Source organism: Mesoplodon mirus, assembly GCF_964341445.2.
Source record: "Mesoplodon mirus genome assembly, chromosome: 4".
In the NCBI taxonomy this organism is placed as follows: Eukaryota; Metazoa; Chordata; class Mammalia; order Artiodactyla; family Ziphiidae; genus Mesoplodon; species Mesoplodon mirus.
Window position 1 is genome coordinate 81,954,819 of NC_138979.1, and position 13,024 is coordinate 81,967,842.

The window sequence follows — 13,024 nt, forward strand, 5'->3', positions numbered from 1 at the left end:
ACCCACTTTGTGGTGATTTGTTATGGCAGCCGCAGACTAACACACCCAGTTTCTTCCTTCAGAAACACCCAGAGAAACACATTTACATTCATCTATCTTCCCACCTCCGGGTCCAAGTCCAGCTCCCAACCCAAGGAATACTGTGAAAGTCACCTTCTGTTTACACACGTCACATCTCTATATATCTAAGGTAGAAAATATAACCCGATTTTGGTCTAACATTAGAGATACCGAAAATGTTCAAGAATGACCTTACTGCCCTACGAACCCCACCTAGGAAAAGGTTTAAATAAATAGGAAGGGGCAACTCCCCCCACTTCCACTCTTAAATACGATATAATAAGCTCAGAACTGGTCCAGGACAGCAAGAATTAGCACGCAGTCCGTGGTGAAGGATGGGATTGGATCGTTAGAGCCTGTAAGAGGCAAGGGCTCACCTGCCTTTTCCACTGAATAAGGATGGTGGGAAGCCAGCAAAGGAGGAGCTGGAAGAAGGGTATTAACAGTGCCCGTGGGGGACTTCCCTGGCGGTCCAGTGGTTAAGACTCTGCGCTTCCAATGCAGGGAGCACGAGTTCAATCCCTGGTCGGGGAACTAAGATCCCACATGCCACGGGGCACGGCCAAAACAAACAAACAAAAAATCAGCGCCCGTGGCAAAAGCCTGGCATAGAGTTCCACTCAGCAGCGGTCTGGGTTTGGACTTCCAGGAGCACACCCTCACAGGGGTCTCGCAGATCTGGCTGTGACATCCTGCCAGGGTTGGTGAAGCGTGGCACTGTTGGGGTCAGGGATCAGCAGACGGAGGCAGGAATAAAGTTAATGAGCAACCAGGAGGCGACAGAGCTGAGCTGACCAGCCTGACCCCCACAGCTCAGCTGGCACAAAGAGAAAGGCAATCACAAAGGCGACAGACCTCAACGCAAGAACACTCAGCTTTCTTTTGTAAGGGGAGGGGGATCTAAAGTGTTTCACTTGTCACATGGAATCATCTCCCTGATGGTCTTGGGAGGAGCCCTGGGGTTATTTTTAATTGCTGCCTTGGTACTATTATTTTTAGGTAACAAAAGCATTCCCCAATGAAATTCAAAGTATCAGAAGACAGATAAATATAAACACATATATTTTTATCTGTTCACTAGATTAAGACAGATAAATATAAATGTATATATTTTTATCTGTTTACTAGATTAAGGATAGTGTTTCCTACCAGGAAACACTGCATTTAAAAAAAAAAAAAAAAAAAAAAGGAGGGATGTTTTAAAAGCCAGTGAGAGAAATGAGTGATTTTTTTCCCAGCACTCACCAAAACCTTATTTTTATTTATATATGTTTCTAATCATTATTTCCCAAAATAAAACTCATCCTGTTGACCTGCTCACAACTGCTGGCTAATGTGGGCAGCTCTGGAGCACATTTAGGTAAGTTACTTAGTTCTGTGCCCTGATTTTGCTGAAGATGAAAGCAACAAGCATAGAGCTTCCACAATGTAATCTTTAGAAAGACGTAAGAAAGGGAGTCCCAGTGCAGGCCAATCCCACCTGTGCATCTTACAAGTTCCACGGGCTGCCTTTGGATTTAGCCCAAGTGCTGCTGGCTGCACGTGCCACTCTGAGCCCGGCTGCAGCAAGGCAGACCTCCCCATTTGCTCTCATCAACTGCAGGCTGCAAAGCTGCAAAACTGCTCCAGGACTTTTTGATCTATTTGTACGCATCTCCACGGATTGGCAAAGGTAAAGGGAAGGCACTAATTTATCTTCTTTTGTTTCGAAAATATATCCTCCCTTGGACTGGCTGAAAAACCCGTTGTTAGCACATTAAGCCTCGTAACAAACATAGTGTCTACCAGCACTGGGGAGGCAACAAACATGCCACGTAATCCATCATGAGTCTTGTCCTAAATTTTTTGCAAGACGTCTGTATACAGACCTCTCTATAGAAGCTCTTCTATAGCTATTTCAACTGGTCTCATTCCCTTAAAGTCCTTTCCCCCCAGTGCATACCATGGCCAGAAAATAAGCTCCTTGTCTATAATTCAGGAGGCTGGAAATCTGAAATGGACCATGTAGCATGCTGTGCTGGGCACCCCACGCATGTATGGCTTTGAGAAGAGGACGGTGTGATGTGCCATGTTGAAACACATGCCAGTTATGCAAAACGAGACAAAGGACATCCCAAGTCCCATCAGGGCAGCGCTTCAGGAAATGCAATGGCCAAAGGATAAAGCCCATCATGGTTAAGAGCAATTTTCCCGGACGTCCCACTGATTGGCATGAGCAATCTCTAAAGCCGACCTTAACGGACGCCTGCCCTCTACAACCTTGAGAGTTGTGGTGACCACAGACCTAGGCTGAGCCTGTGCACCCCTGGAGAGAAGGGGGTGCTGGTGCTGAAGCAGTGGCGGCCAACTTCCAGGGGGTTAAGCTCTATGTGGCTCTGTGGCTGTACTTCAAACAATTCTCTGACCCAAAAAGCCAACGGAGATATGAACTAATCAACACCATTCTTTATTTTACAGGTTGCACCACAATAATTGAATTTGACATAATGAAAACAGGTGCGTCCATGCTGCTTTGAGATTTTTATCTTCATTAAGGGAATTCTTAAACACGAGATTTCAGGTACAGTATTTTCAAGCCTACATAATCAGTTAGAGGGCAGCTTTCCAATTTCAACTTGCTTATATTCAAGGTGGTAATTTCTCATTCTAATCAGCTGAGGATGGGAGAACTGCAGCCAGAAGGGGGAGGGGGGCAAAGCCAACAATTAGAAGGAGGCTGCTTATTTTACATAAACATTTTCCAAAGGTGGAGGAGAAGGGAAAGACAATAACCATTTGCAAGAACATTTTACAATAGTCTTTAACTGAAAAACACCATTTGACACTGTTTTCCCTACACCAACCTTGCAAGTGCAGAAATGGAGGTGAAAGTTTCATTTTTACCTTCCTCGGGTTCCTGTGGTCATGTGAACAGTGATGTAGGAAGGAATTGGCTATTCTTCTCTATATTATTCCATTACTTTCACCAGGGCTGTTTGTCGAAAGCCTGCTCAACTTCCTATTTCTGCTAACACTACACAGCCCAGGGCTTAGATGGCTAGGAAGTGACAGCCACGACAGGCTTTAGACCTACCAAGAAGAGGTTTCAAGGGTTACCTGGACAGCCAAGTTCATTATCCAGACACCCATCCCAAAGGGCAACCTGCCAGGCAAATTAGAATCTGCACATAGTATAGATAGAACTCCCACAGGGAGTGTGGATGGATAGACAGATGGACAGACAGACAGATGCACAGACAGAAGAGCCGGTGGCATACTCCAGGCTTTTGAATGGACTCACACTACTGCCTAGAGCTTAGACCTCCTGCCACATCCTAGTGATGCAACGGTCACACCCACTGCCTGCTTGGATGGGTCTGAGGCCACAGCCTGCTCACGACAAAGATTTCAACCTAAGCCAACCCTAAGGAAGTAAGACCCCCTCGTTATAGTCAGTACCCTCTTTGATTCTGTTACCAGGTAACTTAAGATGCCATGTGGGATATGACATCCCCAGAAGAAGCAGGTACTTAAAGAGCTATTGCCAGGGAATTTATGGTGGAAATCATGAAGACAAAGGGGAAGAGTGGGCTCACACCTTTCCCCTGCCCTCCCTTCAAACAGTAGGGCTTACAGCAACCTATGTTGCCTTTTGCTTTTAAGTATTTCTGATGAGTGTTGACTGGAAGGGATACATGAGACTCTTGTTTTAAGTCCAGGAAAATTCTAATGTCCAGCTCTCCTAACTTAGACAGTGAAATAACTCTTCCCCGCTTGGAGAGGAATGTCCGGTCATTTAAGAAATAGCTGGGTTGGTTACCATCATTTCCACTAAAGAGCAAGCAACTAAACAGTCTGTCAGAAAGGGCTTCCCTTTTCAGAAGGGCTCAACTCAGCCACAAAGAAGAACTGAAATAAAGAGCCAGTGGCGGAGATTCTGCCCACATCCAGTGGGCCATTTCCGCTCTACATGTTATCACGAAACACCCAGAAAGAAGGCTCCCCGTGCTCGCTCACTCCACAGCTGTGGCTGCAGAAAGTTCAGTGCTTTAAGAAGCGGACAGGTTCCTTCCTCAGTGAGGTCGACAGAGCCACCAGGGTTTGGTAATTGGCGTCCTCCATGTGCATGTCCTCTCTTGTGAAGCCTGTTGGCATTTGAACGCGAACCTAAGAACTCACCTAAAATACACACTGCAGCTTGATGGACTGAGAAGGGCCCAGTTCATGCCCTATCCTTCCCAAGGACTGCACTGACCGGACAGGGGAAGGAAAGATGCTTCTAAAACCACTGATGGGAGGAGAGTGGCGCGTGCAGAAGGTATCCTCCTAAACAATCCCCACAAGCCCTAAGCCAAGATGGACGAATCCGCGGAATGGGCAGCAAGACTGTTGAGAGCTTGCTCTGCTTCTGAGAAACTAAAAAGGACCAAGATCAGGGAACTGCCCACAACTGCGCATCTGAGCTCTGCTTAGAACTGCAAGAGGACTAAGGTGAAGGCAGTGGGTGCTGCGCGGGACCTGAGCCCTTCCCTGCAACCAGGCTGAACTCTGAGTTCGCACATCTTAAACAAGGCTGCCTGGAGGGTAGCATACGTCCACGGCGTATGTCCCCCGGGCCCCCTCCTGACACCCCAGGCTGCCTTGAAGTGGCCACTTTTCATCCAGAGAAGCAGATCTCCAATTTAGGAAACAGAGCCCAGGCTACACACAATACCCCAAATCCTCGAGTCCCTGGAAGGGACATCTGCTGTGCCAAGGTCAACCAGTAGGGTTATACCATTATTGTTAAAGCAACTATTGAACACTGCACCCTATGAGCAGCACTCTTTCACGTGTCCTTGTATTTAAATCTCTCAACCATCTGTTTGAGACAGGCTCTATCAGCATCCTCATTTTTCCAATAAGAATACTGAGGCTCAGGTAAGTCAAGTCATCGGAAGCACGTAAGGAACAGGTCCAGGCTCAAACCTAGGTCTTTTTGACTCTATGTCCAACACTCTCTTCCCTGCCTCTCAGCTGCCTACAAACCTAGAAGACCTACCCAGTCTTCTCCACCCTGTGGCCACAGACCCCAGAGCAAAGATCCTGAGGGCCTCCCAAAGAGAAGCATCAGCACACCTGTCCTCCCAGCCGTCTGTGTGCTGTCCCTCCTCTACCCACCTCAAAGTACCCACTGACTGTAAATGGTCACAGAATTATTACTAGAGTGGGCTCCTCTCCCACGTGACTGGTAATTTTTATAACATCTCTAAGATGAAATGGATTGCTGTTATCTATAACAAGGGAAGAAACAGAATTAGCAACTTATTTATTAGTACTTCTTGCTTTTAAAAACTTTTCACCTCCCAGACAAAATGCACAGCAAACTAGGAAATGATCTGAATGTACAATTCACTAAACCAAGACCAAAGCTTGATGGAAATAATTTTATTTCTCATTGGTTGGGGCTACATAGCTCTTATGTAAATATGTATAACCGTGTTATTGTTATTAATAATAGCTAGTATTTATAGAGTACTCACCACATGTGAGTATCAAAGTGCTTTAGATGTACCGACTCAGTTAACCCTCACAGAAACACTATGAGTTTTAAAATTAAATACCAAGGCACAGAGAGGTTAAGTAATCAGCCCAAGCTCACAGAGCTGGCAAGAGGAGACACAGGAATGAATCCTGGGTCTTCTGATGCTCATCTAATAAGTCAGAGCTGCCATGGGTGCTTGCTGTTCTCCACCTGGGAATTTTAACCATTAACTTAGAGTTCCAATCATTAAGCAATACTGCATCTCATATAAACACCTAAGCACTTAGGTCATATCAAACACAAGTGTCTTAGAACCACATCAATTCACTTATCCTATGAACCGAAGTCACTGATTCCACTTTTCTTCCTGTGTATCATCTCTTTTGCAGCTACAGATAGAGAAACAGAAAGCAAAACTAAATTCAAAGAACAAGGATGCTGTCGTCCTGGCCTACAAACTACCAACGGCATTTCTGAGAGGGAATAAAATACAGGTGACAATTCTTCACCTGTAGACTGGGTTCTAAATCCACATGGGGGACTTTCCTGGTGGCCCAGTGGTCAAGACTCCACGCTCCCACCACAGGGGGCTCGGGTTTGATCCCTGGTCAGGAAACTAAGATCCCACATGCCGCAAGGTGCAGCCAAAAAAGAAATTTTTTAAGTTTAAAAAATAAAATAAAATAAATCCACATAGGAACCATATAGTCAGAATTACCACTGAATGTCCCTTAACCGCCCCCCCCACAAAAGGACAACATACTATATTTGGTGAATGTAACTCTTTACAAGAGCATGTATGTAAATAGATAATGCACACAAATGCACAGAATATAATAGGGAACATGTATGACAAAATACAGGTGAGTAAAGTGATAAGTATTTTGACTCTACTTCACAGGAACATGGTTATTCAGTGGTGTGTGCAGTTAAATCTGTGCAAGTTAAACGTGTTTGTTAAGTTGGAAGTAAGGTACTGGAGAAATGGCGCTGGTCCAGAGTCTAATTCTCCACCGCAGCAAGGGCTCAGCACCTCGTACACACTCACCTGCCCAGTCACCTGGCGGGCCCTGACCCCCAGAATCCAAGGACCATGGGCAGCTCAGCATGAGTCCCTGTGGCTCCCACAGCCTCTGCAGGAGGCCTGGCACAGACGTTGAAACCAATGTCAACTTTTGCTCTCTTTCTGCAACCAGCCAATAACATTCACAGATTTTTCTCTTTTTTCCAGGCCTACTTCTATAGGAAAGGCAGCTGTATCCTCATCGACTTTGCGACATTACACTTACTCATGCCTGGCCAGTCAGTATACTAAGTGAACCTGGTCCCTGGACAAGGCAGCACCCCCAAGCTTGCTTTAATAAGATGAGCAAGAGAAAGTCACAGACCCTCTTGCTCAGGTGGCCTTGGTAACTAGAGGAAACTTCTGCAGCCTCATAGAGAAAAACACCATTCGGGCAGCCCGCAAGAAGATGAGTTTAAATGCTGAGTGGTTGATTAGCAAGGCAGGGCCGCTGTGGAGAGGCCTCTGGGCCACCCTTTTTGTAAGGTATCTAAATTTGAAATGGGGAGAGTTACCCAGTTCAGGAAAGAGCTCTTGCTCACTTCACAACTAATTCCATTTCTTCGACTGCTAAACACACAAGAGGAAACCTCCACAGAAACTGAGGTATGTACACAAAGCTGGTTGAAAGGAATTTTCAGAAACAATTTTTTCCCCTAAATGATTATTAGCTAAACATTTTCAACTAAGCTATAAGAAAAAAAAACAGGGTAATTTTATTTCTTCCTACCTGGGGCTATATAGTAATTATGCAAATGGCAGGGAATTTGTCACTTTGAGTAACCATAAGTGTGTAAAATAATTTGATTAAAGAAAATACAGTTGCCTTAGTCATCATACTAATTTGACAAGGACTTTAAAAATGTCTCTCAGCTGTCTGCTTCTGGGTTAGATATGCAAAAGAAAAACAGAAAAACATCTTCAAAATGATGCTCCTTTAGGAAAAAAACAGAAAAAGAACAAATCCAGCTGTTTCACCTCAGCCATTAATTGCAAGCCCACTGAATGTTCTCAAGCCTAGAAACAAAGTGACTATAAAGCAGTGAGATGGAACCTTGTTGACACAGTCAGTCATTCGTCTCCTTACATTGTCACCAAAACCTCAGACTTCATTTTTACATAACTCTAAATAGAGTGAAGGAAGTCAGACAAAGACAAGTACCATATAATATCGCTTATACTTGGACTCAAAAAAAAAAAAAGATACAAATGAACTTATTTACAAAACAGAGTCTCCAAGACATGGAAAACAAATTTATGGTTACCAAAGGGAAATGGGGTGGGGTGGGGATAAATTAGGAAGTTGGGATTAACATATACACACTGCTGTATAAAAAATAGATAAACAACAAGGACCTACTGTACAGCACAGGCAACTATACTCAATATTTTGTAATAACTATAAGGGAAAAAATCTGAAAACAGAATATATATATATGTATGTATAACATATATATGTATAACTGAATCACTATGCTGTACACCTGAAACTATACTTCAGTTAAAAATAAACTATTTTAATAAGTATAAAAGCTAGACTATACTTCAATAAACTATACTTCAATAAAAATAAACTATTTATTTTAATAAATAGTAAATCAACTATACTTCAATTAAAAAAATAAACTTTATTTTAATAACAAGCTGCAAAAAAAAAAAAAAAAAGATAGGGACATGCCTATTCCTGGTTCATAGGAACCTCCTGTGTGCCCCACCCAGAGACTAAACTGGCCTTTTTAAGTTTTCATCCTGAGGAAATTCAAATGTGTTTGCAATTGAGCCTCATCCATAATAGCGCAGAGGTCCCCGAGGTCTTAATTTCCTGCACACATCCTTATCACCTCCAGTCCTCACTCATTTGAGAACACACACAAACCTCTATAGGAAGGGCTACCCTCAGTGAATGGCCTGGAATATCTCAGTGGGTCTCCCCCAAACACCAAGTGCACACAAAACAACTTTCTCTCTGTGCAGTTCCCATATGCCTGTGCCTTCTCCAAACAGCCCAAGACTTAAGCAGGTGTTACATCCTTGCAAGTAGGTCAGGGCAGACTGGAGCCACCAGAAGCAAAGATCCAAGTAGAGGAAAATTAAATTGCATTCTCTCTTCTGCACACAGTGACGATCAACTTATTATTTTTTTAAATACTTATTTATTTATTTAGTTTGGCTGCACTGGGTCTTCATTGCAGCACACGGGATCTTCGTTGTGGCATGTTTTAGTTGCAGCATGCAGGATCTTTAGTTGCAGCATGTGGGCTCTTAGTTGCAGCATGTGAACTCTTAGTTGCAGCAGGCATGTGGGATCTAGTTCCCCGACGAGGTTTCGAACCTGGGCCCCCTGCATTGGGAGCGTGGAGTCTTACCCACTGGACCACCAGGGAAGTGTTGGTCCCTCTTCTTAGGCAGAAAAAAAAAATACTTCCTAGCCAGTCAGGCAGTTTAAGTGACTACAAGAGACCATCTCTGTGACTGTTGTCTTATCTGAAGCAAGATTTCCAGTTAAAACACTGGCAAGGGTAAGAGATTTCAGAATCCACAGCTGGCCCAGGTTGCACCCAGGCCACCTTATCTATATTATCATCATCATCAACTTTAGGTGTCAGGATCAAAGTCCTTCTGTATTTCCCCAGGAGACCCCAGCACCCAGGCCAAAAGTTGCCGGTCCCCTGCCTAGCTTAACAATTGCTGGCTTTCTCCTATATAGATCTACCTTGAGTTTGGGCTGGTTCTTGAGGGGAAACAGACACAGACACACACACACACACACACACACACACACAGAGTCCAGCTCTTCAAAGTTGCTTCTCAAATCACAGGCAACTTCTAATTCAGTTCTGCAGTTGGGCAGCTTATACCAGTGTCAGCGAAGACACTAGGGAATCTGTCTTTTCAGAAAGAAAACGGAGCAATGAAATGAAGCCTCCTCATATGAAAACAATGGCACCTGGAAAGACGAAAGAATAAGGTAGCTACTACGTGGACTTGGGACTCAGATAGGAAGTAATGTCATAGGCAGAGAATGTGCAAGCTCCCTTCTCTCCCCGAAAGTAAGCAGTGTTGGCAGGGCCTCAAGGTGTGCCCTTCATCAGGTATCTGAAAATGCTTCCTCAGAGGGGCAGGCTGATTGCCAGTGTAAAGATCCCATACAACACACCTTGCACATGGACCTTGTGTGTGTGATGGCCTACAAACACAGGTTCTCAGGTTTCTTAAGAAAACCACCATGAATGGAGAAAATTGCCTTTCCTGGGAACATCCTGCAATGTTTCCTTCTCAAATTAGCCATAAAGAAGTCTCACATCACTGAAGAAACAACAAACTTTTAATTCTACCTCCCAAATAACAGATGAAGAGAAAATTCCCAAAAGGCCCAAAAGAGCAAAACCCATGGCAAGCCGATTCAGTCAACCCTGACAAGCAAACTATTTTCATCAGGTTCAGATGGCGATGGAGAGCCAAGAGCGGCGGAGTAAGGCACAGGCCTGAGCACCTGATGCCTCCACTCTAAGTAATAACAATGCATTCAATTTCCTAAGCCCGTCCTCTCCTAGGCCTCCATCTGCTTTCTGCCAGTCACCTGTTGACTCCAGTTACCCTACCCCTCAAACCAGGCTCTCCATTAGCCCAGACAGGAAATGCCGGGAGATCCCCACCAGGTGGACTCAATTCCTCCTCTGCCTGCCACTCAGCCATTCTGGGATCAGAGTCTACTTCCTATCTCCCGGGGCCAGCCTTGCCTGTAACATCCACCAGCCCTCTAATTCTTAACTTTCTAAAGGGGCTTCGGCCACTTATCTGATCGAAGCCCAGATTCCTTTCTTTCCAAAACCCTTAAATCATTGCAAGCTAAAACCAAGCCCATGCCTTATCATTCATGGTGTGAAAAGTTCTGATGGTGTTTTTTTTTTAAGATGTAAAACCTTTTATTTGTAAACGGTGATCTTCCAAATCTGTGTCCACAAATTCCAAAACCCATAACACTCTGTATACTTCAAAAAATTCAATTTTTGCCAACATTAGATACTGTTATACAGAACATGAATAATCCATTCTATTGAACAAAATTGGTTTGAGGTAAAAACTTAAAAACTGGAGGCAGCTGTTGATAAACACAGCCCTGGTTAGGTATCATACACTTTGTACATGCTACAGTACAGACCTACATGTATTTTTATTACTGTGCATTTGCATCTTAGTAATACATGTCTCTATTTTAATATTTTAATGGGCAAATTCCCTCCAAGGACACTCTGATGCACTGACCCCCCCCAAGACACGGTCATCCCCTAATTCCAAAACTCCGAAGGCCACAGGTACTGTCTGCAACTATGTATTCGAACTACAAGTGCATTTTATAAAACAAAAATCTAAACAGAAATGAAAATGTGCTTTTGGCTACAGGGTTCACCGGCAGCATGCACATCATGGATGCAGCCAGTAACAGGGATTTAAATGCCTCTCATCTGACAAGGAGCAAAGAAAATGCATTTGATTTTCAGAAACCCTGTAAGTCTGTCACCCCAGGAACCGAGCTGAATTTGAGCAACCCTCTCTTGTAACCACATAACTGACTTTATCCCACACCAAGAGACCAAGCCTGGTTGTACTTCCCCCTGACAGCAAGTCCCAATTCTTAGGAGGCTGTTTATGAATGGTACAGGGCACCCAGAGACTGGCCCTCATTAACTGCACCCCAAGGCCAGGAAGAAGGGATTAATGGTACCATCAGAAAGAGCATGGTTCTATCGCAGGATGTAGTTCTCCAACAGCCAAAACCTTGTCCAATTCTATCTCCATCAAACTTGCTCACTAACACTCAAAATCTATGACATTTGATTTCAGTTTCAGGTCAGTGGCCAAGTAATGTCTTACTATACACTCTGAAAAATCCTGCTTAGTCAGGACCGTACTTGGGTCTGGAAGTGCATTCTCTAAAACCCAAGTTGGGACCACCTGCGCGGGGCAGGAGACGGCGGGTAAAGTAGGTATTTGACTGCTGAGTCATTACAAGCTATTTCCTCTGGTATGTTATGCACCCCTGACCATTTGAACATTAAAATCCCCCCTCAGAAGGCAAATGAAATCGATGTACCTTGTGCACAATGATGCAATACCCCCTTGGGAACGAGAGACCACGGTGGGGAATTGAGGTCTAAGAGTGGGTAGCAAAAACTACACAAACTCACAGCTGCTCTCCAGGTACTGTAACTTTATCCCAGACGCTGAGAGATGGCTAACGGGATACGGAGTGGGAATATTACCCCTGCAGCCCCGGCTCGGATCAGGGCCACACTTGGGCGCATTTTACTCTAAACTGTTAAATCCCTCCGTAATTGGCGGATGGAGAAAGCTACCGGAGAAAATGATGCATAATGGATTTGTTCTCCCGGAGGATGGAATGCAGAGTCGAGGACTCAAGAGGCTAACGGGCTTTTCTTTCCATGTGCAGGTCACCTGAAAACCGAGATGCTTTCCTCTGCAGGGGGGCTCCTGGACTCACCCTCTGGCTGTGCTTTGGCGGGAGAGGGATGGTTTCACGCCCACCTGCCCGCTCAACCCGGGTCCCCCCCCAGCCTCCGCCGGCCGCGCGAGCAGCTGCGGGCATCAGCGGTCCCAACGGCTCCCGGTTCGCTCAGCAGCCCGGGCCGGCAGCTCCCCCGGCGGCCGCCTCTGCACCACTAGCCAACCTCCACGCCGGGCGGAGGTCATGCCCGCCTGCCCCCGGCGCCCGGGCTGCCCCCTCCTCCTGTCAGCTGAACACCCGGGAGCCGCGCTGGGGAAGGGGCTCCGCGGTGGAGTTGGCACGGGGACTCACCAGGTACGCGCCCACCGTGCCCTGCGCCAACATCAGGGCGCACTCGGACACGAGGAAGATCTTGATGTTGGAGAAGCAGGACACCTTCTTTTTCTTCTTCTTGTTTCTCTGCGCCTCGTCCCCCTGCAGCTCGCCGCTCCGGCCGCCGCCCGACGAGCCGCCCGGCTTCTTCCCCTGCATCCTTCCCCTGCCGCCGCCGCCGCCGCCGCCGCCGCTTTCCCGCTTGCCCCGGGTGTCGGGGCCGCTGCCGGGCGGAGGTGCGCGCGGCGAGGCTGCGTGCTGTCCCCGCCCCGGGCCCGCGGCGGCCACCCCCGTCCTGCCGGGGCTGGAAGGGTGGAAGGCACGGCTCCTCGCAGCCGCCGCCGCCGCCGCGCTCGCCCCCTTCCTCCTCCTTCTCCTCCTCCTCCGCCCTCCCCTCGCCTCCTCCTCCGCCCTCCCCTCGCCTCCTCCTCCGGCTAGGGCTGTGCCAATCACAGGGGCTCCTCGCGCAGCCCGCCGCCGCCGCCTCGCCGCCGGCGGCTGCCCGCCGCTGCCCTCGCCCAGTTCCCGTCGCCCGCGGGCCGCGCCTGCCCTCGCCTCC

At 46.6% G+C, this 13,024-nt stretch overlaps 1 protein-coding gene across 2 annotated transcripts in view; it reads right to left on the bottom strand.

The window, feature by feature from the left end:
* The window catches only part of SLCO3A1 (solute carrier organic anion transporter family member 3A1), a 318,868-nt gene extending 306,048 nt beyond the window's left edge, over positions 1 to 12,820 (bottom strand). For both annotated transcript variants that reach the window (XM_082618896.1, XM_082618895.1), the window contains exon 1: positions 12,445 to 12,820. In XM_082618896.1, coding sequence (XP_082475022.1) covers positions 12,445 to 12,624 — 180 coding nt within the window. In that variant the 5' untranslated portion in view covers positions 12,625 to 12,820. The remainder of the gene's footprint in view (positions 1 to 12,444) is intronic.
* Positions 12,821 to 13,024: the final 204 nt, after the last annotated feature.